Raw genomic sequence first — 27,187 nt, 5'->3', positions numbered from 1 at the left:
TGGGGTCCTGACCTGGTCACATATAGCAGTCTCAGTGTGTCTTAATGTGTGCCTGTTGGACAGCCAATTTTTCACTATGCCTGCCTGGATCCCATGACTGTCTCTGCCTTTATGCTTGTCTACTGGCATGTGTGTCTTCCTCTATCACTGTCTATCTACCTCTGTGTCTTTCTGCATGTTTTTTCTACCTGTCATCTTACTGTACATGCTTGGCTGTCTCTCTGTCTGCCAGTTTATTTTCCTGCACACATCTAACAGCTTGTGTGTCAATTGTTCTACCAGTCACATCGCTGTCCGTCTGTCCGACTGTCTGTGTTGTGCCTGGTGTGTTTCTGTTTTACACCATGTTTATCTGCCTGTCATCATCATCATGTTTTTGTCTTTCTCTGTCTTTCTCTCAATAGGCCTATTGACGTTTCATCTGCTAGCCTCATTGGTCTTGTATTATTAAGCTACAGCTGTATAGGACTTCCGTTAGGCAGGTACAGTATATAAAAAAAAACCAAGTTTAAAGCTGCTGTAATCATTATTTTTATATTAATAATGGATCTCATAGTGACAAATGCAAGAGAATGATCAAATTCTGCAGTTCCCCTCAGCTCTATGGAGCATTTTAGTGTTTCGGTTTTACGGCTCTTAACTTTACTGTTTTAGTTCTCGCCATTCTGATTCACCATCGTTTCCAGATACAGAAGGCTGCTGTTTTCATCACAAAGTTTCAGACAAACCCACTGTACACTACCCAGGAGTTGATGGAGACCAAAACAGAGCTATAAAGAAACTGAATGGACATACATTTATCAACTCCAAATGAATGCTAATGTTGCTCCATGTGAATAATAAGCTACCGCTTGACCAACACGTCCTAATAGCTAAACAACAGCAGGGTTTTCCCTAGGTTTTTTGAGTGCTTAGGTGCAAATGACGTCATGCGTTCATTTGCCTATTGGTGATGTCCAAGGCTTAATTTGAACCGGAACACGCCGGAACATGTTCCGGCACCTCCGACGTTGGATCCAGAACATTTTTTATTGGATCCGGCACCTCCTGTGTCACCAGGAAAAATTAATCGCCAAAATGAAAAAAATAAACTACTGTTTGTGTAGTGTTCAATGTTGTTATCTGTCTTGTTAGTCTTTATTCCCCATTGAAGGTCCACAAAAATCTTGGGTTTGTATTTTTGATGCGTTTTGAGGTGAATTTTCAGGGTAAGACGGAGGGGGGAGAGGGACGGAGGGAGGGGAGGCACTTCAACAGTCACTGTATATTCAGTTCTTCACTGCACTTCTAGTGACTGTTAATTTGAAACATTAAACGTGTTAGAAATGAATTGTGGGTTGACCGCAATATTGCTTCGTTGTATATGAGAGGTTGTAGTGAGCTCACTTTTGAAAATTTTTTTGCTTACCACCCTCAGCAAAAGCCTAAACACCTGTCTCTACAGAGAGTGTTTAGTTGTCAGGATGGTACCAACCGCAAATGGCTAATAAACACAACCCCAGTTGCTGTGAATACCTTGTCTGATAGGCTACAGTATTGTAGTATCAGGACTTCCTGGCTAGTGTCTGTCGTGCACAGATAGGGGCGAATGGCCGGATGATGGGCCTATTTGGGAGAAAGTCCAGGGCTGTTTTTTAGCCCCAGTCCTTCCCTGAAGCAGGCTAATACAGACATGTGGTATAAAGTTGAAGTCACACAGAATGCAGAATGAGTATCATCTGAGGACTGAAAAGTACCAACACATACAGTATTCTAGCTCAAAAGTAGCATTTGTAGCCACTGTAATTTTTAGATCAATTGTGATACCTATCCATCTACAGGGTTTAAACACATATACCCACCTACAGGCAATTTGACTTCAACATTCACATTTCACTTGGTTGTATGAGAGGTTGTAGTGAGCTCACTTTTAGGATGAAGATTATGGTATGGAATTAAACGGGAAAACATTAGGCATGCATTGGTACCATTCTAAATGTGCTCAAAAACAGGGAAGGGGTTAACCAAAAGTTTAACCAAAAAAAATCCTATCTTGCACTTTCTGTCTGTCTTCCATCAGAGTGCAGTTTTTCCTTGTCTTTCATACTTGCGTTTATTATTGTGGAACTGGCAAAGACCTGGTGGTTGTTTGTGAAAGCTTCACAGACAAAATTGATAAGGCCTAGTCATTTTCATAATTTCACAGCCTTAATATTAACCAAAGTTATATGAAATTGACAAAATATTAAATAGGTTATTCAATGCTAATTCTTTAACACAAAGCAACACATATATCAATAATAGCTAATAACCTATCTTTAAAATCATTTGTTTATTCAGGTTGAAGATAGTTGCAGCACAAAAGATGACCAGGTGCCAGGATGTCCCAGGATGCTCTACATCACAATATTTCACACGGCCCAAGTCACAGTGATAGTCACAGCAATTTTTTGGCTAATAAACACAACCCCAGTTATCATCATTGGTTTTGAGATGTTACTTGCTGTGAATACCTTGTCTGATAGGCTACAGTATTGTGGCATAGTATCAGGACATCCTGGCTAGTGTCTGTCGCGCACGGCTAGGGCGAATGGCCGGATGATGAGCCTATTTGGGTGAAAGCCCAGGGCTGTTTTTTAGCCCCAGTCCGTCCCTGACTACTAACTTTCACAGCTATAACGTTAATGCTTACTAAATAGTCACCGACAATCACACACCTTCCTCTTGTTTTTCCGTCTCTCTTGTTAACATGTGAGCTGCAGCTACCGCTGTGTGTGCAACACACATGGTGTGTGTGTGGCTGTGACACTGTTTGTGCCATTGTGTACATAAACCATTACGCAGCACATGTGTGCAGAAGACAACGAATGAACGCCTGTCCAGATGCTCTCCACCATGTTTTCACGTTCATGCACTCAGGCGCTGTGCAAAGAAATGCTTAGGCACTGCGCCTTAGCCGTATAATGGGAAAACCCTGGACAGAATAGGTTGATTGCCAATGACTCTCAAATAGGCATATATGAGCGTTCTATTTAACACTGTGACACAGAGTGGCCGTTTTAAACACTTGACCATAACAACTGACCGCAGTGGCAATTTTAAACATGTGACTGTTTTATTTAAAGTTCTCATATTATGGTCATTTTCAGGTTCATAATTGTATTTAGAGGTTGTACCAGAATAGGTTTACATGGTTCCATTTTCTAAAAACACCATCTTTTTGTTGTACTGCATATTGCTGCAGCTCCTTTTTTCACCTTGTGCGTTGAGCTCTCTTTCTTAGCTACCGAGTGAGGCATCTCACTTCTGTTCCATCTTTGTTGGGAGTCGCACATGCGCAGTAGGGACTACCCAGTCGGAAGCAGAGTATGAGGGGTTGCCACGATAGCAGCTAGGCGAGCATTATAACGTGTGTTACAAAGTGATGCACGTTTGTCACGGAAGTAAAGGCTGGACTACGATAGAGCTGTTTGGAGCAGTTTGTGAACAGTGTTTTCTGTTGGAGATGGTAAGTCCCTTTGGGGTGGACTTTGGGCTTTTTGACTTTGTCAACCTATAACATGCACAAGAAATATATATAACACAATAAAGGAAAGGCAAACAGCCAAAAAGCATAATATGAGCACTTAAATGTAATGGTCACAGTTTTAAACACGTAGTTAACATTGTGAAACAGAACTAGTTAAGTAAAGGGAATAAAAATGCTTAGTTAGGGTTAGGAAAACAACAAATGTGGGTCATTTTAGGCTGCTTGTACAATCGACCTATGTGGTCGTTTTCTGGGTGAGACGACTGGTTTGACAAAATATTCCTACCCTGTCTGTTGGACTTAGCTCCAAGCCAATTTGTTACTACTAAAGAAAGAAATTCACTGAATATGTTGACAAGAAAAATGTAGAATATCACCAGCCTAACCTTTTAAACAAGTAGAACTGTTTCCTGGGACAAATCAGGTCTGATGTATACATGAGAGAAAGTAAAACAGCATTGGCGTGGTTGGATTTCTTTGTGACTTTCACGCTGCACGACATGTATACATCACCCATTATTCAATTATATCAGACAACAGAACGAAAGGCGTTCATTACCTTGAAACTCATATGACAAGAAACACAGCTAGAGAGAGAAATAGATGCCCCAGAGCAGTCATCAACCATTGACATGAGTAATAATCAACGTCTCCACCGATATGCCATTCAAATCTCCTCCCATCGACATCTTTGATATTGCTCAAGGCATTGTTCATTTGTTGTTCCACACGTCCGTCATGGTACAACTACATCCCCCCCCCCCCACACACACACACACACACACACAACCCCCATCCCCTCCCAACCCACACCCACCCTTCCCTTAACACACACCCACACACACACACACACACACACAAACAAACATACACTTCTCATTCTTCCTTGTCTGTGGTTGAAATGGCTATTGACGTTTCGTTTTGGGTTTGGATTTGAAAGTGTTGGAACAGAGAAAGGTGCGTGTGGTGAGGGAGGAGGAGGGATTAGTTTGGACATAAAACAGCTCTTCCCCAGGAGGGCAGAGAGAGGGCCATTTCACAGGAGGTAGTCCCGGATATTATGTTCATTCCCTTTCTTTGAAATTTTATTAATGGGGAGAACATTAATCCTCTCTCAGCCTGAGACCACACAGTCGGCAGTTGAGCAATTTTTTGGTGGTGGGTTACAAGGATTTGTTGATGAGGGTACTACTTTTTAGTTTTCTTTACCGCTCTGTGGTTTTCCTCCATCACACTAATGTGATGAGCCCCTCACACCAGCTTTATTGTCGTGTGTGTGTGTGTGTGTGTGTGTGTGTGTGTGTGTGTGTGTGTGTGTGTGTGTGTGTGTGTGTGTGTGTGTGTGTCTACCTTGTCCTTGAGTCTTTGTCTTTAGCTGTCTCTTTTGGTCTGTTTACCTTTCTGTGATGGAGGTCAATCATATTATTTCTCAATCAAAATAGCGATCTGTAATACCTGTGCTTTCTTAGTTTCAGTTCATTTAACAAGGGTAATGGAGATTGATGTAAATATTCCATAGGACATATCATCATTCAGCTAATGATGTTTTGTTGATTACCACATTAGCTCTCCTAAGTCTACCTTCACAGTACACATGTACATTAAACATGATGTTAATGTTGAATGTCTAATGAAAGTAGGTGGCTTCTTTAGGTCGGACATGTTTACGGGACCATGTTTGTTACATGCATGGACAATGAATATGAGGCAAATCATTCTAAAGTCAAGGGAAATTTAACATCAATGCATCATTACCGTGTTAATTTTGATCACCATAAATCACAGTAAACAAGCAAGTCCATCACTGAGAAAAAAAACTATGGTGATTGAAATTGGCAGGCTCTATCGTTAAAGCTGTCAAGAGTTTCTGACAGTGTTGGAACAAGTGAAAGTTTGATGGAAGACAACTTTCAACATGTTTAACAATGCCAGGGAACAGTGACAGGATGGGATAAGGCTTATGAAAAATGCGGACTTCATTTTAGAAACTCAATTATAACCAAGACAATGTCCTCATTTGTTAAGGTAATTATACAGTGCTAAGGTATCACAGTTGGGTGGCACAGAGGCTCAGTGGTTAACATTATCGCCACACAGCAAGGAGGTTCTGGCCTCTAGCACAACCTGCAAAGACACATATCTCTCCGTGTCTGCATGTGTCAGTAGTTAAAAGTAAGTATGTTTACTCAAGTACTGTACTTAAATACAATTTTACTACTCAACTTTACTTAAGTATTTACGTTTTATACTATTTTATATTTCAGATAATATGCTTTTTATGCCACACTGCAGCTGGAGCTTCTGGTTACTTTCAAGATTCTGATTTTAATGTTCAGTATAATAATCAGTTATAATAATGAAATGGTGCTTATGCATTAATGCAGCAGTATTAACAATATAATAATACATCAGTATACCACCTACGTTAAAGTGATAGTTCGGAGTAATTTCACCCTAGGGTCCTTTGCACCATGACCTCGAGCCAAACACCCCCCCAGAAGCTTTTTTCACCTGGGTCGAATATTGGGAGAGTTAGCGTTATCAGCTGAATAGCTTAGTGCAGGCGCTAATGGATCCACGTTTGTATCTTGTAAATGACCCCACTAATAATGCCCGAAATGATACCAAACTTCTACGAGATACAAACGTGGATCCATTAACATCCAAGTAACATCTAAAAACCAATGATGATAACTGGGGTTGTGTTTATTAGTTGGTTCCATCCTGACAACTAAACACTCTCTGTAGAGACAGGTGTTTAGGCTTTTGCTGAGGGTGGGAAGCAAAAAAACCTTCAAAAGTGAGCTCACTACAACTTCTCATATACAACGAAGTGATATTGCGGTCAACCCGCAATTCATTTTTAACACGTTTAATGTTTCAAATTAACCTAACAGAAATTATTAAACACTTTAAGTTTGACAGAACTAAATGGAACGATAATTTTCATAATCATGATGCACACCCATGTTGATAGCTGACTATGCAATTCGCTAAGATAGGGATAAAGTCAGCCTTATTATAATGTGCCCTGCTCCTGGCACTTACCAGTACCTCTTGCTCATGTGAAATTAACTCTGCTGTCTGTCCCTCATCATGACCAGGCTGTGGATTGGTGATAGCCAGACTAGTAAGCCTACTCTTCTTCCTCAGTTTCTTTTACATGTAGCATATACAGTAATTGATCGTATTAGTGGCCCCTGCTGTTGGCTGTTAATGTCGCTTTATTAGACTTTTTTTGTGCCAGTGGCCGTCGGTTGGACGGCCGTTCTGGACTTTTCCTGAACACACAGATTGTCAGTCCGTCCCTGGCCTGCTCTGGCTGGCTAACATGACAATTGGAATTCAATGGAGAAAAGGCAGCTAGGAGAAATTATAATGCTAACCTACACACAGTTAGCTCTACAGGAGGTGAGAAATGAACTGGCTTTGTGTCGAAACGCATCAGCATTGATTTATTGTGATGTGAGCCTAATTATAAAAGGGCAATGACAGTAGTTTGTCCTCCTTTAACTTGTGAACCTGAGATGTGCTACCTTTTCTTCACTTTTTGCAACCTATTGGATTTTGGGTTTAGCACTCTACCAAGAATCTCCATTGTTGAAGCGCAACCTCCTTTTTCAACTAAAATCTTTCTATTAAACAGCCATAACACATAGTAACAGTGTGAGCTGTCTTACCTTAAAACAGGTGTTTCTTCATCAACAGGTGCTGTGCAAAACTATCCAGCACCTTCATAAAATGCAGGGGTCTGACCAGATCACTGGAGCTAATTGCTAATTATGCACTGAGCTAATTGGGAGGTTAGGGTCTCCTCATAAATTATCCCTTTCTACACTTGTTTTTGTTCTTCAATTACCTATAATATAAAATGACCTTTACATTTAATATTTGTTTCATACACTGAAAACATTTAATATTTATAATTTTGATGTTTTTACTTTTTGTATTATCTGGGGTCTTTTTGGACAAAGCAAAGACTTGCGGGCATAATTTTTTCATCTATATCCATTTGGGTTGTGCCTCTTTTTTATTTTTTTATTTTTTTGAAAATAAATGAATAGAAGTGGAAGCATCAATTCCACAACACGCCTCAGAGACATCTGGTTCCCTGCAGGCTTTGTGTCAGAGCCGCACTTCCAGGCAGGTGCATACCCTTTGTGTTTGAGACAGGGGAGCAGAGTACTGCGGTGTAGAGGAGATCGATCCACCCTGGGAAGTGTTGTCTCTGCCTCTGCATGACATGAGGTTCTAACATAAAGGAAGAGGTCACGCAGCGAGAGTCAGGCTGACACACCTGTGCCCATTAGGCATGCGTGTGTATGTGTGCACACATGGACACAAACTTATACATAAACCATCCAAACTCCTCTTCTAGTGCACATCAACATAATCTGACATATTGTGATGTAGTAAAAAATTCCTTTGTGAATCTTGGCTTCCCAAAGTTACTCTTAAAACTAACACATTTTTTTTACATGTGGATTGCACATTTCAAATAGTGGATATGGATGTTTATTTGTGTAGGATGAAGTTGCCTTGGAAACACCTCCTAGCAGCATCACCCCTTAACTTCTACCTCCTAATGATTCAACACTTCAGTTATGAGATCTAGGTGGGTAATTACATAACAATAGCACCACGTCACATCTTTCTCTCTTAAAGCAGTAGGGAATATAATGAGAACAAAATAACATTTATCACAAAATATTTGTCAAAATAAATCTTATCATTATGCAAAGTGTCTATGTAAAATTGGTATATGCAAACCACAAACTATCCCTAAAAAGGAAGAAACCTTTTTGTTTAGTTTTTTAGTTTTAAATTGTTTTAGCTTTTTACTCTATAAGCAGCTCACATACAAATTATCAAACTGTTTCTATTCATGCACAGCTCTTTCAAAATCTGGACTCAGTGTATATAAGTGCTACAGTTTATAAAAAAAAAACAGTACTGTTGATACATTTTTCTTGTCAGCTGCATGAGTGAGTTGGGAAGGATCATGAAGGCAACACTGAACCTAGGCCTTGTGATGTGTCTTTCCCCGTGGGGTTACTATATCCAGATTAAGGGAGAGTTCACAGATAGGCGATAGGCTCCAGCACCCACATCCAATCAGACGGTTCCCTCAGGGGAACCATGTGGTGTGCACATATGTGGCCACAGCCTCACAGCATGACACCACAGTGTCCTCCAGGAGTCCTCCACGAGGATCATGGGAAGCTGTGAACAAGAGTGCAGCACTTTGAGTAACTGGGTGATGTATTTGAAGATTAGGCAATGCATTTATGAACACTGGCAAAATATGTCATTGTTTTCTATTATGTTCTTGCTGCAGCATGAGTACACGTAAGACGAGGGGAGGAAGGGAGGGTGTGCTCATGGGCTGTCGTCTGCCTTTTTGAAGGCTCACGCTCTTCAAGGCTCTCCTTCCTTCTGCTCAAAAGCCTTTCTGAAAGTCTATTTGTAACACTGCTTGCTTCTTTCCCGCTCCCTTTATCCAACAACACAATGTGGGTGTATCCACGTCTGTGTGAATTGAAATAAATATGTGCGCGTGTGTGTTTGCGCGTGTGTGTGTCGCGCGCACGCGCACGCGTGAAAGTGCTTTATATGGTGTATGTGTGTAGCACTGCCAGCTGAAAAATTTGTCATATTTGTTCTATCAAAAGGAGACACAGAGTGTATAATGTACATCCACCCCCTTGACTAAGTTATTTGGGAACAGCCTTCTCTTTTTCTCTCTCTTCCTTTCTCAACTCCATTATGAAATTTCTCCATTGCAGCTTCATATATAGATATATACACCTTTCCACGGTTTTAGGACTGCTTTACATTTTATGAAAAACCCCACACAATGACATCGGGCCCTAGAAAACCAAATAACCCAGCACCACTCCAAGAGCCATCACACTTGATCCGTGTATGAATGAATCACACTATGCTACCATTTTCCTCTCATCTCTCTTCCTGCCCCCTACAGAACCGTAGCAAAGCCACAGCTCATATTTTTCCCTGACAAAAGAGGTGACAGTGAAAGGAAAGTGAAAAGGCTATTATAAATGCTACGGGAGATGTACAAGGAAGAGAGTGCAGCGTTTGAAAACGGTAACCTTTTTCAGATGCTGATTTAGTATTCATTATTAATGACCTTTCCCTATACCTGAGCAAAGCTGTTGCCAGGAAGCCCCTCCGTGTGATGCTACGGCCTTGTTCAGACTTGTTGGCTGATGGATTTCTAATCTTGGTGTCTGTCTTTTGCACAAATACTGTTTAATATGTCCCACCGAATCCATGTGCTGAGTAAAGAATAGTATGAACACAGTGGGCAAGATGTTAAAGTTCAGAGAGGTATGCTGTACACAAATTAGGGTCAGACAAGGAAGATTGGTGGATTTACATTTTCTGTTTCTACCCGGAGAGAAGACAGGCAGAACGGGATACAGGCAGAGGGGAAGACGCTCCTTTCCTCTCAGTCATCTTCCTTTTTTTGCTTTCAAACTCATCAAAAAGCATTTGTCATGCTAATTGAACTTAAAGAGCAACCATGCATATAGTGCAATGTGAGTGTGCGCCTGTTGAATGTGCATGTGTGTGTTTGTGAGTTCGAACAATCGCCTCAAACGTGTTCATCCAGGCTTCATATTCTATTCACAGTTCCCACACACAGACAGACTCGTTCCTACACCGTGAAAGACATACTCCTAAGCACATTCGAACTTCACAGCCAGACAGTACAGTAAAACTGATCTATCTATCGCTCCACCTGTCTATTTATCTAGCAATCCCTTCCATCATTCTGTCATCCTTTTGTCTTGTCTGCCTCCATTCATCTGTCATTATCAGACAAAAATTGTAACACATACTTCCTCTCCCCAGCCGATAAGACTTTAACCATCACTCAGGAGTAAAACACAGGGGCCCCAAAAAGACACACACGCACCAAACTCTGCAAGAACTCACCTCAATTACACCATTATTTCTTTTGTTGTAATTTTTCTGTCTAAGACTTGAAACATATTTCTCTGCGGCATCTTTTGTCTAGCCAAATGCCGAATAATTATATTGCAATCATAGGCCCTTCTCTGTGCCAGGGATTTAACTGCATCGTCAATATTCGCTATCACTTCCCCTTAGCAGCTATAATTAGACTGCTTACTGGGATGGTATTGTGAAGATCCTCAGACAAACCAAAGTCTCACATCCTTCTGTGAGGAGAAGGCTTTATGACAATTAAAAAACCTTGTTTTGCCATTATCAAGCAATACATTGGGCTGTAGACTTGCCAGAATTGTTGGTTCATGTTTACTCAGTGGTTAATTTTCAGGTGTTTTTTCCTGTATCACGAAATACATGTTTAAGTACCTCTGTGGAGTGAGCTACAACTGAAGAGGTTGAGAATGCACAGTTCTAAATGGTACATATTGTATGAAACTTGTAACACATCACTTGGAAGTTATAATCAGGGATTTTCAACAGGGGGTCCGTCCCCTTAGGGGGTCCTCAGATGCAATGCAGGGGCGCCTCCAAATTATTGTTAATTTTTTAAAGTAAAAAAAAGTGAAAGTCTTAACATTAATCCAATAGGGGTGGGAATCACCAGAGGCCTCACGATACGATATCATCACGATACTTATGTCACGATACGATATTACGCAATTTTAAACATATTGTAATATTCTGCGATATACTGCAATTTATTACCTTTTTTACAACTTCAAATTATTCCCAATTTTAAATGATATATTAATATATATAAATAAACTTTGTCAACATCTGATTCATCTAAAAAGATACATTTCTCTGTTTGTTCATCTAACTTTAATTTTATTGCTGGAAAATGGGATTGTCAAGCAGACAAAATTACCAAGACATATAGATCGATACTTGGCGTCTGTGTATCGATACAGTATTGCCACAGAAAATATTGCGATACGATGCTGTATCAATTTTTTCCCCCACCCCTACAATTGAACATATTAGCAAATATAAATCCCCACTGCTTACTGGTCTATAGGTAAGGTGGTCACTTAGGCAATCCACAGATTAGTTTATCCTAAGGATTCACTGTGCCATATGTATGTTTAACATTAAAACTTGATTTATAAAATCATGCCAACAATTATTATTATATTTCTTTATGGTGCCCCATGCATTATTTTGAATAGCTTAGTATTCTATGCAAAAAAGGTATGTATAAAGGCTTTAGGCCGTCCTACACGTTAATGTAGACCCAGTTTATTATGCAACTTCATTTTATACACTATATGTAGTAGGGGGTCCCTGCTCCATCTCTCTTTCAGTTAAGGGGTCCTTGGCTTCAAAAAGGTTGAAGACCCCTGCTTTAGATTAATTCCTGTTTGATATGTTGACATCTGTGTGCAGTTTAACACTACAGGTCCCAGAATTCGGGTGCAGAAAACAGAATGGCAACTGGTTTATCTGCTTACAGTGCAACCAATATCGTGTTGTAAGTATGCAGGCAATCAAAGCGGGAATGTCTGGCTCTGTCCTTAATTATGATATAATTAATATATAAAAGTATTTCATTTACAGAAGGTAAATACATTAATAGCTATTGCTGAAAAAATGCCAAACCTAATTCATATCAGAAATGGGGTTTGATTTAATACAAATCTTTATAAGCAGTAAACATTTACTGTAATAAATGACATCTAACAATATATATATATATATATATATATATATATATATATATATATATATATATATATATATATATATATATACATGTGGTTGTTAACAAATGCAAGGGCATTTTTAAGTGTTTGCAAATGCTCCGTCTTGGTCAGCAATTAAAACTTCTCCTATGAAGACATATTTTATATTATTACAACTAGTTTATTTATCATATTGTCAGTCATTATCTGTTTAAACACCAGCCTTTTCTTATGTGTGCCCACAGAAGGAGTGAAAGTTGTTCACAAATGCATTAATAAACACTTTTATCTGCTTAGAACTAACTTAGGGTGTGTTATAAACCTTTAATTCAATGTGATAAATGATAATAAAATGATGTGTGTGTGTGTGTGTGTGTGTGTGTGTGTGTGTGTGTGTGTGTGTGTGTGTGTGTGTGTGTGTGTGTGTGTGTGTGTGTGTGTGTGTGTGTGTGCGTGCACCTGTATGTGTCACATAAACAAAAACAAGCTCATATTTGCTTTTGCATTTGGGTTTGTTCACTTGTCTGTCACCCATCACATGCAAATTACAATGATCTAAAAATATAATACACACGTGAGCACATGCAGAAAATATTCACACAGACATTCACATACTTCCAAACACATGCAGTGACATGAACGCTGCACCTCATCCTTACTCTAGACATTTTTTGCCCAGGAGTATACCAGAGAACCAGGTGTTATCTCACTCCCCTGTGAGTCCTACTTTCCTCCCCAGAGCAATTAATGTCACCGTAGAGTCAAAAACTCTGGCCCCAAAATGGCTGCCTATCTGGAATGGAGGTGTCACATCACCCTGACAACCAGGTCAAGCCCTCAGAGTATCATCAGTGTGCGCCAACAAAGCCAGGGGTCAGAGTTCAACTCACCTCCTGACCCCTCTTTGGAATTGATCTGTTGTAGTGGAAATAGGATTTTGGTGCTGCATGATTCAGACAGCAGCCAGACATTGAAGACATTTTCTGTCTTGAATGACTGACTAGATGACTCACAACATCGGACACAACAATGCCATATTATATTCACAAATAAACTGCAACAGAAGTAGGTAAATCCTCTGTCATGTTTCTGAGTGTGAAAGCATGTTGGTGGGTGCATCTCTGTGCCTAAAGCTGTATTTATATGTGCACAGTGCATGCCAGTGTATGTGTGATGTTGTCAAGAAGCTGGTGTTTGTCAAGAGGTTTGTGTTTTCGGGGCAGCGAGTCAGTCAAGGAGAGGAGCTGTCAGCATGGTTGATCTGTGCAGCTGGCACACGGCACAGGCAGAGACGCCCACCCATGTCAAATGTCACAGCACTAATTTCTTTCCAATGCAGCCCAGGTATAACCGCAGGGGCGAGAGACAGACACACCTCATTGCTCCACAGAATGAGATTCCCAGGAAGCTGTGCAATTCACAAATCTACAGGCTTTAAAAGGCTTTTTGTGCATGGCTGTATGCTCATTTTAGAAATTTTGGGCAGCATATGTATAATGCAACAATTTTCAGATTCTTAAGGAGAAATAGGGTTTGTACACCTGCTAATATCTTGAACTGCAGCACCATTGAAACTTGGTTGAAATTGGTTTGTATATCTGCTGAAAATTATTTGTATTGCCTCTGGTCACTGGAGTGTGATACTTGCATCCTTAAATTATGTGTTAAATATGTGCAGCAATACTTTATGGACCTATACATGTGTGCTAATTTTACCCTACAGTATGATTACTGTGTTTATTAAACTAAATACGGTTGTAGGACAAATTTAGTCCATAGATCTGCTGCAAGAATGTTTTAAAAATAATTGTAATGGTTCTAATGTGTTATTGAATGCATTTGTGCCTTTGTTTGTTTTTGCCCAAGGGAAGATAATATCCCGCCTCTCAACCTAGTGTCAACAAACTTCCACTGTAAGACTGTTCATTCCACACATGACCCAAAATAATGCAGTTTGCCTCAGGAAATTTAAGAAATATCCCATCTCCCAATTACCAGCTATGTTTTCATGGGTTTCTACATATTTGTTTGTCCTTCCTTATTAATGCCTTATTAAACAAATCATTTTATATGTAAACTAGATGGAAGCATTTGCATATAATGAATACGATAATTCCACATGTGACATACAAGTAAAATCTTCATGCCACACGGATACAGTATATGCCAAGAACGCTGTGTGCTTTTTATAAGGTGGCATACACACATTTGAAATTACTGCAGTAGTTTTTTTCTTGGCACATCCTTTCCAATCTCTAACAAATTGGTGCTAATCAAGTTAAAGGGGACCTTCCTGCCCTCCTCGTCCCTCTAAACTTTCTGATCATTTAGTCATGCACCTGCCGTTTCCTCATTTCCTTCCTCCTAAATTACTGGGAGGAGATATACAGCCTGGGTGTCCCAAGGCTACAGGAGATTTAGAACGTTGTCCCATATGAAGGAGAGGTGAGAAAAGACATTACTATGCAGAATAGGTCATATTGAAAACGCAAGAGCTCTTTATGGTGCCCCATGCAGATTATCAATCTATTTGTGTAACTTGGCTACCCAGAATTTCATTTCCCTTTTCATTTATTTGCCTTGCTGCAACCGTTTACAGTGCTGAAACTGAAAATTGAAGCCATGACGAGCAAGGCAGAAATATTCCAAGGGCAAGATAGGCCTCTTCTGCTGCATGATTGCAAAGGTTCATTTGGAGGGGGGAGGAATGAAATGACCTCTTTTTGATGAGCTCAAAGAAATATTTTGAGAAAAAAAAGGGAGTCCACATATGGTTGTCTACACCTTGGCCATGCTGCCTTCTTATAGGCCTTAAGCTTTTCTAAGTGTTAGTGAGGATTTACTCGGCTGCTTGTCTTATAAAAGAGCAACACTTGTCAGTATTGCCCTATATTAAATTCAGCACCATGGACAGAGGCATGTACTTTGTAGCGTTGCTCTATAAGTTTCAGAACCATGGACAGAGGCATATCTCTGTATACGTCTGTTTAAAATCTATTTGTTGGTCCTGTTTTACAACTGCAGTCTAGTCATGAATCGGCTGTAAATATTAACAAAGTCCAGCCTTAGTATTTCACTAAGGAGATAGATCAACTAGATCATTATTTGTATGTATTTGACAGACCTGGTGCTTTGAATTACTCTCAGCATGTCTGTGCAATGGGCACAAATGATTTGAAGAGCTACACAGTCATATTTGAGTATACCCAAATGGATTAAAATAAGTACCATTTTGGGAGCGAAAAGACACACTGTTACACGTCTTGCTCGTTAATTGCGTGTTATTATTATCAGTCCGATGGGCTCAGTCACTGTAGCCATTTTACTCGGGGCGACACTGAAAATATTAAATAGTGGCTCACAGGTAGGTTGTGTGACGAAACAGCCTGTGAGGGAACCATCGTGGCGCCATACCTTACATAATCACAGCAGTACCCACTGAACATAATTACAATGATTTGTGTCCTCCCATTTCACCCTTGTATTAAAAAATATTGCTGGAGGTAAGTCATGCGTGAGTGCAGGCAAGGCTGCTGTGGTGAATGGAGTGTAGCCCCGAGGGAAAGCTTGGAGAGCAGAGCACGGTGTCATGCCAAAGAAAGCCAAGTCCCCCCCTCCCACCCCGCTGGGGCCCGGTCATGCCGTGAGAACGGGATGACATTACCGGGCCATTTATCTGGCGGAGGAGCAGAAAGAGGTGACAGAGGCGCAGCATGTGTCGCTTTTGTTATTTAATGGTTGGCTAATGTCTAGGCAGAGAGGGGGGTATGCCTCATAGCCAAAAATGAAAACAAATAGGTCAACATTATGAGCCTTGGATGTCACTCCTATACTATGAGGCCTTTAGACAGACTCCTGTTATATAGGAGTAAGATGGAGTTCAGTGTCAGATAATCATTCTGCCCATCATTCTGTCCTGGAGCATGCTACTAAAAAAATGCAGTATGTCTAATCAGGAATGCTCAGATAATTTCATAAATGTGCTTTTAATTTATGTGTAAGTGTTTCAGACCTTCCACGCTGAGTGGTGTTTAATATCAGCACTAAACTCACTCATACTAAGATTTTCATAAATCAAGGACTGCTATAGTCAGACTGGTCACTTTAAATTTGATTTAAAACTGTTTGGTTTATGCCAAAAGGTCTAAAGAAAGCATAACATTAATTCCACGAGGAAACTGAATGAATATTGGATGTCCTTCCAAATGATCAATCAACCTTTTTACGGAGAAACAGTTGTAAGGAATTTTTTTAAGGACATTTTTGTGCATTTACAGTATAAATTATGATACTGAGATTGTATTTTTATTTTGTCTTTGTGAGTATGCTCATCGCCTGAAGAAACCTAAAGAGTTGCCAACATCGCTGATGTGGATTTCTGTGCATCGTGTCAATTTGTCACACTCTTGTGTGACTTTTTCTTTCGTGTGCCCCCTCTCTACGCCACTCGGCGGTGCTCACAGACTTCCCCTTTCTGGATATCAAATCATCTAATCCACATGACTTTGGTAATGGCAGAGAAAGCTAGTAATACCTAATTTCACCTGTGCAAAACCTGCGTTTGTTCTCAACAATAACGAGCTGTCAGAAACGTTAGAGGAATCCTGCATCGGTGTTTTCTTTTCGCCTGTGTGACTGCATTTCAGCACCACGGAGCTGTCCATCGTCCGGGAGCGAAGTGAGGATGCAGCGATTCACTTCTACTGCTGCTGCTGCTGCTGCTGCTGCTGCTGCCGCCGACGAAGTTGAGGAAGGCTACAAGATGATATGAAGTGTGATTTAAGCACAAAATCAAACCTCATTAGAACGACAGTCACCTTTTCAATCACATTCCATCTACAGCGAATGTTTATTTTGAGGAATAAATTGTTGCAAGACAGCTGTACAGCTTATTACAATTAATAAGAGTAGTATGCATGTCAGTCACGAAGTATTGAATTCTTGAGTTCGTGAATGTGTAGTTATTTGCTCTGAGTAGGAGCACAAAGGACCGTATTCTCTATATTTCTCTATTTATAGACCCTCTCCCCTTGGTGGAATGTACCACTTTGTCTTGGCATAAGGAAAAGGGGGACAGAAAGCGCTGGGTTGACATATGCCGAGTTAATAGCGGCCCTCTTTATAAAAAAAACTCCCCACTGTTGTTGGAGAGATTGAACCGGCCCTGTCCGTTTAAACCGAGAAGACACCCATACCGACTCCTCAATGCAAAAAAATAAAAGGGTGCCAAGAAGCTAGGACGAGGGAACGTGGGTGTAAATAGACAGTGAACGCTCTTGGTCTCTCTCTCTCCCTCTCTCTCTCTCCCTCTCCCTCCCCCTTCTCTTTCTCTCTGTCTCTCTTTTATGAAATCAATGAACGAGTTATAGGGTAGGACTTACATATAAGGAATCAAAGCCTCCACCGGGACCAACGGCATTGCGCGCTTTTGATATGCGTCTTCGCCAAATGCTACATGTGTTTTCACATCAGTGTAAATATTGGCTTTGATAGGACGAGAGTGGAATCAGCTCTGGCACGGCTTGGTCTCGGAACCAAATTTTGACCAAGACTTCCACGAGCTTTTTTTCAACATAAAACGATTCTCTACCATCACCATCTGCTGCTGTTTGTACCCATCCCAAGTCACTGGCCGGTCCGAAGATGGCAACTTTAACCAACGGGCAGATGGACGGCACGGTGCACGGTGTCGGTGTGGTCTCCGCCAGCACGAACGGGCTCGTGAACGGATTAAGCCACAGCCACAGCCCGGTGGGCTGCCCGGCCACCATCCCCATGAAGGACCACGATGCCATCAAACTCTTCATCGGTCAGATCCCCCGCAACCTGGATGAGAAGGACCTCCGGCCCCTCTTCGAGGAGTTCGGCAAGATCTACGAGCTCACTGTGCTGAAGGACCGCTTCACGGGCATGCACAAAGGTGGGTTAAGCCCATATTCCCTGAGATAACTATGGTTATAATTGTTTTTGTCAGTGTGAAATCTGTCACACATTGGTGATAGTGAGGATCCTAAATCATGCAGGATTTGATGGGTAGAACTGCACAATTGTTGGCAAATTGTGCAGTTTTCTGTAAGGCTGAAGAATGACTTTGTGTGTGTTGTGGTTGGGATTTGGGGCACCAAAAAAATATATGTATTCCTTTCTTAGACTTTTTCTCCAAGTCAGTGCATCATATGCTGTTCTGCTGGGCAAACAAATCCAAGCATGAGACTGTCACGAATCGGGAGTCACGACGGCATGAATTTATGTAGGGTGATATTAGGAGGAGCAATGTTCCTATGTGGGCAGTGTGCACGGGAGTATTCACACATCTAGTCCGGTGGTTGTAAGCGTGCTTTCATTCACTACAGTTCAGGCCATTAACCTCACGTTTTCACGTTGCAATAGCGGGGAGGCTGTGTTTCATTGCCCGCAGCACCGTGCACTCTGTTACCCGTAACTCTTGCTGTGTGTGTGTGTGTGTGTGTGTGTGTGTGTGTGTGTGTGTGTGTGTGTGTGTGTGTGTGTGTGTGTGTGTGTGTGTGTGGAGGTTTGGGGGGTTGGTCGTGGGGGGGCGGTCGCGCGTGCACGTGGAGTAGGTCTACAGTATGAATATATTGTACTTTTGTACAGCCTTTTTTAAGATATATAAGATTTTCAGGTGTTGGTGATCTGACTTATCCCTCCTTGAATATCACATCCAAACTACAAAGTAGAAATGTAAATTGCACAGGAATATATTTTAATTGATTTTTAAACGTTCCAGCAGAGTTTAGGTCTATTTTTATGTCTGTTCCTGGTGTAACCCTGGGCAGATCCCTTTGGTACAATAAGAAATGATCATATACCTTTAGTGTAACAATGCTACATGGCCTTTTGGTGTAATTTTAACCACCAGCCTTGTATTTGTGGTGCAACAGGAATGATGATGCTTTATCCTTGTATTTTACTATCTTCTCTCAAGGGAAGGGTCATTCTCTGCAAATCACCATCTAATGAGAGGTCACTATCTGCTATACCTGCAGGACATCTCCCAGGGGAGCAAAGTACATTAAGAATGAGCTATCACTTTTTGGGACCCCCCTCCTCCCCCTTTAAAGCCCACTCCGCACCATGTAAACAATGTGTGACATGCACCATGTGTCAGGAAATGATTATGATATACAAATAATTCCAGGGGGCAGAGACTGTCTTCAGGCATGGGGGAAACCAAAGAGGTGGAGATGGCAAGAGAGGGGGTTATCTTTTATTAATAGCCCAGCTGTAGTAGCAACTCCCTGTTGGACAGTTAATCACCAGTGGCCCCAGAACTATAGGCACGGCTCACCAGCTGATTCTAAGAACTGTCTCCTCAATGCGATATACGGCCCTGCTTCCCGGGCTGTGCCCCCCGCTTTCATTAGCGAGCCCCCACTGCGCTCATATTTTAACTAGCTGGAGGCAATAGCTACTCCCTGGCTCACCAGCTCACTGGCTCACTGCAACCTGCTTGAGGGCAGCATTCCCTCCATCACTCCTAATACCTTCCCGTGGTTTCCATAGAAGATTCCCAAATTAGCAGTAAAAGACAGCACGTCTGACAAATAACAGGCAAAGCGACTGACTGTGTGCATTGCCGTCATACTGGGTTTATTGAAGACAACGCAGCATAACCTGAATCAGGTATAGTATGCTATCACAGCAAGAGTTTGAGACAAGAGTAAATATGATTACAAGCAAATATTTTGAAGAGAAATAATGCATGCAGCATCTGTGTTTCTGTGCCTTGTAAGATAAAAGCCATTTCAACTGTTAAACACTTTTCCTGGTCTGGCTTTGTCTGTTGGACTGTTGCCAACTTGCAGCTGAAAAACCTTTAACTCAACAGTGCCATTTTGGTGGTTAAAATATTTTTTGTACATTTTGTACATATGTACATTTATACATACATCATTTGCATCTTTACTCTTCCCTCCCCCTTTTTTTTGGCTACTTCATGCAGTTTGCATTTTACAGAGTACTTCTATGGAGTAGAACGAGTAAAACCGAGGGTGATCCTTTATGGTGTGAAATGCTCCAATGGACTGAAGTCCATAGAACTGCCCACCAGAAAACTCCCCTTCTATTCCATCTTTTCTCCTCTTTATTAACTCTGCTTGATCCCCTTCATTCTTTGCTTTCCCTTTTCCCCCTTTGTCTTCACGTTGCCTGTTTAGTGACAGTGACATCACGTTGGATAATGGCTGTAGTAAAACAAAGCCTCGGCTGGACCAGAGATTGTAGATGATCAACTGTCATTTCCTTTACAATTTTGTTCTGCCTCTGTTTTTTTTTTTCTCCAAATGGCACATACTTGGTAACTGTCAATGCTAACAATGTAATCTGGGGATACTGTTGCATTCACTTAACTTTACCCAAAGAGACATGGCACTTTTACAAAGAAATAAGCATGGTTTTCAGCTAGATAATACAGAGCTTTTTTCTGCTATGGCAGGTAATAAAAGGCCCTCCTGTTCTGCTGTACATCAACAAGCCTAAAGAAACAGCCTTTGCTATGGTAATGCTACCTCTGAAGAAAGAGACCCCTATTATAGCTATTGTCAGCCGTGCCTGTGATACTATTGCCATAACCCTCCCCATAATGACTCCATGTATCACTAGTAATCTAGTCTTTAGGATTCTGTCCCCTTGGAATGGAGGGGTGGAGGGAGCGGGGAGGAGGGGAGTATGGGACGGGGGTCTGCAGAGGCTGGGAGCAGGCACAGGGACACCAGTGCAGGCCTACATTCTCCCAATGATTTTATTTCTCTCCCCTCTGCGACCGAGCCATGCTAATAGAGGCCATTTATAATGGTCACCGGCTGCTGCTGCTGCTACCAAGCACAACGGGGCTGGGAGGCACGGCTAGCACAAAGAGCCAGCCCTTTTCTCTTTCTCTCCTCTCTGGCAATGCAGCATGGGAGGTGGGGGTATTCAGGAAGAGAATGTGTAGATATGATTGCTAGCACTATTCATCACCCTTATTTCATGTAATAATCACCAGGGCAATTGAGCAGCGATGATATGGGAAAGACATTTAATAACTGAAGGTGTTATCTATTGTTTACTGCTGTCACATCTTCGGGCAGTATTGTGTTCCAGGCCAAACCTTTATTGTCTACATCTTCGTTTTTCCAAGCAAATGCAAATGCAACTGTCACCCAAGTTTGTTTTACTGCTGTTGTTTCATTTGGTGGTAATTTAATGCAAGTAATATATTTGTCCTTGGCCAACCAAACTAAATACATTAGCAACAGCTCTTGCCATAGGCTCAGACAGTTAAAGTGGTTGTAAAGCCAGAAAGTTGCTCAAAGTCAAAGCAGGTGTTGAAACTTAATTTAGATATGGGCCAAATAGTCCATTTGACCTGGCAAGTGATGTAAATAACATGTCACAGGTTTTTAGTGCAGATCATCTGATTTCAAGAAAAGATACTAGTAGCTAACTATAATATAACAACTGTGGTGATTAAAGATAATATCTTAGCTGTTATGCTATTTTGTAATTGAATATCAATACTTGAGAAAATGGTTTAATATGTTTGAAATCAAACAACTGGAGATACAGTGTAATGACCAATAGTAATCTTGTTTAAATTGACACATACTGCAGATGGCCTATGCAGATGGGGGAAATAATCTATGCAGGTCATAAAGGGAGTTATGGTTTCCTCTGAATGTCTATGGTATTGATATTTCAGCCCTTTAAGTGAATGTGTCAGGGGAGAAGGTTCAGAGCAGATCATTGCGCTCATCGTGTTTGTTGAGGCCAGAAAGTGCCGATGCCAAAAACATGAAAGTCTCATGCTGTGTTTTATTGCAGGCAATTAGGTGTTACAGGTTGCCATTAGAGTACCGTATGCAAAAAAAGGATACAACTAAATGTGGCTTTGAACAAAGAGAGAAAGATGTGTGGGTGTGTTTTTTCGTCCTGCAGGTCTGCGTTAATGCAGCATGCGTTCCGGCCGAAAAATTTCACTCTCGTTGCATCATCCTCTCTCTGTGGGATCCTTCTCTCTCCTCCTCTCACATTTGGTTTGGGATGAGTGTGTGTGTGTGTGTGTGTGTGTGTGTGTGTGTGTGTGTGTGTGTGTGTGTGTGTGTGTGTGTGTGTGTGTGTGTGTGTGTGTGTGTGTGTGTGTGTGTGTGTGTGTGTGTGTTCATGTGCTCCTCCTCTCCTCCCTGGCCCAGAATCCTCTACTCAGCTCAGCTCAGAATGCACGCTCAGGCCCCACATTGTGCCCCGTTTCTATGAAGACGCATGGCAATCGATTTTGAGTGTTTTGTCAGAAAGAAAAGCAACATGTGTCGCAGAGGAGGTCACTTCTTATCAAAGTACACTCGACCACCAGTGCCAAACCGCACCTGCCACCCCTGTCCTGGCACAGCCCAGAACTGCCGAGCAACAAGAGGATAACAAAAGGCGGAGCCAGAGCAGGGAGTACAGTAAGCCTAATTTGTCAGGAGGGCCGTTGTCAAGGCAGCACTGCCTCTGTTGTCCATTATTATTGGAGGGGACTGTCAGATGGGGGCCGGCTGATGGCCAAGCAGGGAGCCAGTTAGTCACAGTGAGAGATAACCACACCAAGCCAAAGGAGGGAGTGCTCATGGAGCTCCTGCGAGGATTAGCATTCTAACAGCAGGTTTGGAGTTATGAAGCCAGTCAGGGAGGTGGAGCCCTCTGGCTTCTTTGACCTCTGCGGCCCTCTCATTAAAACCACTGACCTTTACATAGAGAGAGAGATGGATAATGTAAAGGGATGGCTGTACCTACATGTTCATCTCATTTCACTTCCTAAAGACTGAATGAAACAAGCTGACATACATTTAGCACAAATTGCAAGTTTGGTAAACACAGATACAAAAGTAAATATATAATTGTAAATTAAGTATACCAATATCAAAGACAAAGGTTTAAAGTGAAAAAAATTAAAATAACTTTAATTAAATTAAAATACTACAATTACATTGTCATTTATAGGGATTGAATTTGCTTGACAGAAAATCTTTTGTGTTTATAGTTCAGGAGCACATGCACGTCTATAGTATCATACAGTAAGATGATCTAGTCAGCATAAGGGTGTTAGTGTGTAGTTAATGGTTCCATGTAGCAAAGTCATGGCTCACTGTGGACGGCAGTGCTGACCTGTGGAGAAGCACAACACTGAAGATTTCTGGCCATCGTTACAGGTCAGGGAGGCTGCTGATCTCAACAATTTTAAGATAGATAGATAGATAGATAGATAGATAGATAGATAGATAGATAGATAGATAGATAGATAGATAGATAGATAGATAGATAGATAGATAGACGTGATTCATAATATTTTGAAGGCAAAAAAATGTCTATGAAATATGCGTAGTGGAAAAGCTTTCTTGTGTTTTGGCAGCTAAACTCGTCAGCCGATAGCCCACAGCTGGGTTAAGGCAGACCCATAAAAAAATGGGTCTGCCTTAAATGTTTCATCAACATTTGGCCTTTTGTTTTCCATAAAGAGAGGCTAAACAACTTGCACATGCTTCCCTCTTGCTCTTGCTTTCCTGTTGCCGTGTTCATTGCCCCGGTGTACTATTCTTTGAGGATAAAAAAAATATCCTTTGTTTTGTTTTGTTTTTGGTAAAAAACAAATGCTCCTTGAGGTAAATATTTTCTGTTTTCAAGGCTCTTGCATCAGCTAGTAAGTATTATTGTGCTTTGTGTTACATTTTATAAAACTGAATGACTTTTTTTCTTCAATCTTTTAGGTATGCTTAATACCACTCCCAAGCCCCCCTACTTTAAATACCGGTGGCCAGTTCAGGACTTGGGGAATGCAATACTTTTGAAATGTTGGAAAGTCTTACATGTAGTTTTTGTGATTTACTTTTGTTCTACTGATGATTTCATTGCAAATAATAGAGCTTCCTGTGGGGAAGTGCCCTGTCTGTTTTTTTTGTTGTTGTTTTTAGCTTCTTCGGATTTTTATACTTGTAGTTCAGGATTAGTTCAGAAAATGATAAGTATAAAATAATGAGAAATATAAACATGTAGCTTCACCCATGTTGCTCCCATAACATGACCTGTTATAGTCCCCACATGTGGTTTCTGTCTCAGGAGTTATTCAACTCCATGTACTTTATATTTTGTCCCGTTTCTGGCTTCCTCATCTCTGCTATGCAATTACACGGACACCATGCTCTATATGTAGTTGTTTAGTTTAAAAGGCTTGAACACCATTTCCTTTGTTCAGCAGTCAAAAGGTTATTATCCTCTGCGTGTGAACTTGGAAACTGGAGTTTTTTGCCTTTTGGATTAGAGCTGCAGGCTCCTTTTATCAAGCTTTGCACAGTCAGGAGGCATTATGATAGGGAATATTATAATATCCGTGCTCAATATCTGTATGTGTACAGTGTGTGTGTGTGTGTGTGTGTGTGTGTGTGTGTGTGTGTGTGTGTGTGTGTGTGTGTGTGTGTGTGTGTGTGTGTGTGTGTGTGTGTGCGCGCGTGTGTGCATGAGTGTGTGAGTGATTATACTGCAGAGTATAGTACTAACTGCATGTGATGTGCCAAATATCAGCCCTAGTGAAATCAGTACTTTATAGTAACTTTTAGGGCCCTGTTTTAACGATCTGAAACGCAAGTGTGAAACGCAAAACGCAATTAGCTTTGTGGGCGGATCTCGGGCGCTGTTGCTATTATACCGGCGGGATAAATGACTCTTGCGCCATCTTAAATGGGTTGGTCTGAAGTAGCTAGGTGTGGTTTGGGCGTAACGTGAAAATAACCAATCAGAGTGTCATCTCACATTCCCTTTAAGAGCAGGCGCGCTTGTTCCGTGGCGGATTGCTATTATGGCGGGTGGATTTGCCTGGCGACGCCAGCGGGAGCTGTCCGGGATGCGGCAAAGTAATAAATGCCTGTCTTGTCCGGGTGGCGATGTTGCTGCGGCCTCTCGGGCGCGTCTCCTCAAGTCTGGAGAGGATTGCTGCTGCCATGCAGCGTGGGCCTCCAAATGCACCACCTGCACCTGTTGTGCCCCTTCCTCCTCCCCCAACTCCATCATCGTCTCTAAAATAGCATCTGAATAACACGCTACTGACTTTAGACTAGCGCCACTGACTTAAGACCAGGTTTTTCCTGGTCAGTGGTAGAATTGTTTTCTGAAACTGCAAAATAGCACCACGTAACGTTTGCGCCGGAACACGCCTCCTCTTTTCGCTGAACCGCCCCCGGGAGCGCAAATACATTCCCTAATTTACCGACGTGCGTCTGTGGAGGGAAAAGTCCGCTGTGCGTCGGGTGCAAAATAGGAATGATACATGCGTCGGTTTACAAAGGCAATTGCCCTGAGTGCAAGATAGGGCCCTTAATGTTTAATTGTAATATTTATATATTAGGCCCAAACCCGACTCGAACCCTCAGTGTGCACATGAAAATGGGTCCAGCTGCAGCTTGCTGCAGAGGCTGTCCACAAGGTAATAGCAGCATGACACAGCAACAATGTGGAAAAAATAGAAACAAAGTTTGTCACAGCTTACTGTGGCCCATTAATGCATATCCAGCAAGCATTCATTCTTGTTACATATTCTGCTGTAAATGTCTTTTATTCACTTTAAACTCCACCTTATATATAAAAAAAAATGTTTTATGATTATACCCTTTGTAACATTGTTCTCAAGCTCAAGTTATGTTTTCATATCACAGAAAATCATTTCGAACACCTTGCTAACAGATATTAAAATAAGCCCTCACGATTTCTCTAACCAGTGATACACAATTGCTCATATACACTAAACAAATCATACAGATTTGGAGATTTATGGTTCATAGAAAGTTGAACTAATGTTTATTCTCAACCAAATTACTAAACATAATTCGAAGTGGCATATCTGGGTCTGCCTGCTGGGATACTCTAAAGTAGGGATTACATGAGCAGTGTACTATTTGTCCCAGACAGAAAGCATGCCAAAGACTGTTGAGCATGTGTGACTTGTGTGACTCCGGCCCATATTTCGCTTTCTATGTATGCATGCATACAATCTCCTGAGCTGTGCAATGACTGCCAGGCTTTAGTGTCCCTGATTCAATTCACTTTCTTTCCATCTCCCTTCATGCCTATTTCATGTCCGCCAATTAAAAATGCACCACGTTGACTTGTAAAAGGAAGGTGGGAATGGAGGTTAGGGCTTTTCAAAGATCTCTCTCAATTATTCAAGACCAATTTTGATTCAGAAAAGGGAGTAGGAATAATAAGTCATGCAGAAGTTTTTGAAGGTTTGGCAAATGTAATGCAAGATGTGATGAAACTGGCAGAAGCATTAAACCTCAAATAAATGTTTGTTGTCGATTAGGGTTGACAAGTTTTGTCTCCCAGAGTCAGCATTCTACATTTAAACTACTAATTCTCCTTTAACAGAAGCAAGAGGGATATCTGATGTAAGCAACTCAGGTCGGAGAAGTTTTGTTCCATTTTATATTTCAGCTTTGAATTTGTATTTCAAATTTTGCATTTGTTTCTAGATACCCACTGGGTCCATATCATTTCATTTTCATTCTCCAAAAACTGCAAATCGGTGCCTTTTGCTATCAAATATTACGATTCAAATAATATTGGCATCACATTGAGGGAAAGTACATCAAGGCTTTATCCTATCATGCTGGTTGGAGAGCAGATAGACCAAAACATATCGCTGCAGAGGGAGATGGTGCAAGAGTGCGTAAAACGACAAAGAGCTCAAGACAGAGAGAGCGAGGGAGAGAGGCAAGGAGAATTAGAGAGATGTTGAAACAGGGATGATGTAAGAGAATGCGTGAAAAGAGGCGAGGGAGATCCATGGAAGAGAGTTCGGGTGGGGGGTTGCACACAAAGACAGACAAAGAATATCAAGAGGCAGAGAGATATACAAGAATGAGAGCAGAGATTGTAAAGAGAGGTGCAGACTAAAAATGGAGGCACAGAGAAATTGTTCAATGACAGGCACAGAGTGAGCAAAAGGAACGAAAGGAAAAGGGAAGGGGAT

The 27,187-nt window shown here is 41.3% G+C and overlaps 1 protein-coding gene across 17 annotated transcripts in view; it reads left to right on the top strand.

Annotated features, from left to right (window-relative positions):
- Window positions 1–17,388: 17,388 nt before the first annotated feature.
- celf4 (CUGBP, Elav-like family member 4) overlaps window positions 17,389–27,187 on the top strand; it is an 85,110-nt gene continuing 75,311 nt past the window's right edge. For all 17 annotated transcript variants that reach the window (XM_039798410.1, XM_039798408.1, XM_039798401.1 and 14 more), the window contains exon 1: window positions 17,389–18,109. In XM_039798410.1, coding sequence (XP_039654344.1) covers window positions 17,833–18,109 — 277 coding nt within the window. In that variant the 5' untranslated portion in view covers window positions 17,389–17,832. The remainder of the gene's footprint in view (window positions 18,110–27,187) is intronic.

Source organism: Perca fluviatilis, chromosome 4 (assembly GCF_010015445.1).
Source record: "Perca fluviatilis chromosome 4, GENO_Pfluv_1.0, whole genome shotgun sequence".
Lineage (NCBI taxonomy): Eukaryota > Metazoa > Chordata > Actinopteri > Perciformes > Percidae > Perca > Perca fluviatilis.
This window is presented reverse-complemented; position numbering and strand designations above follow the sequence as displayed.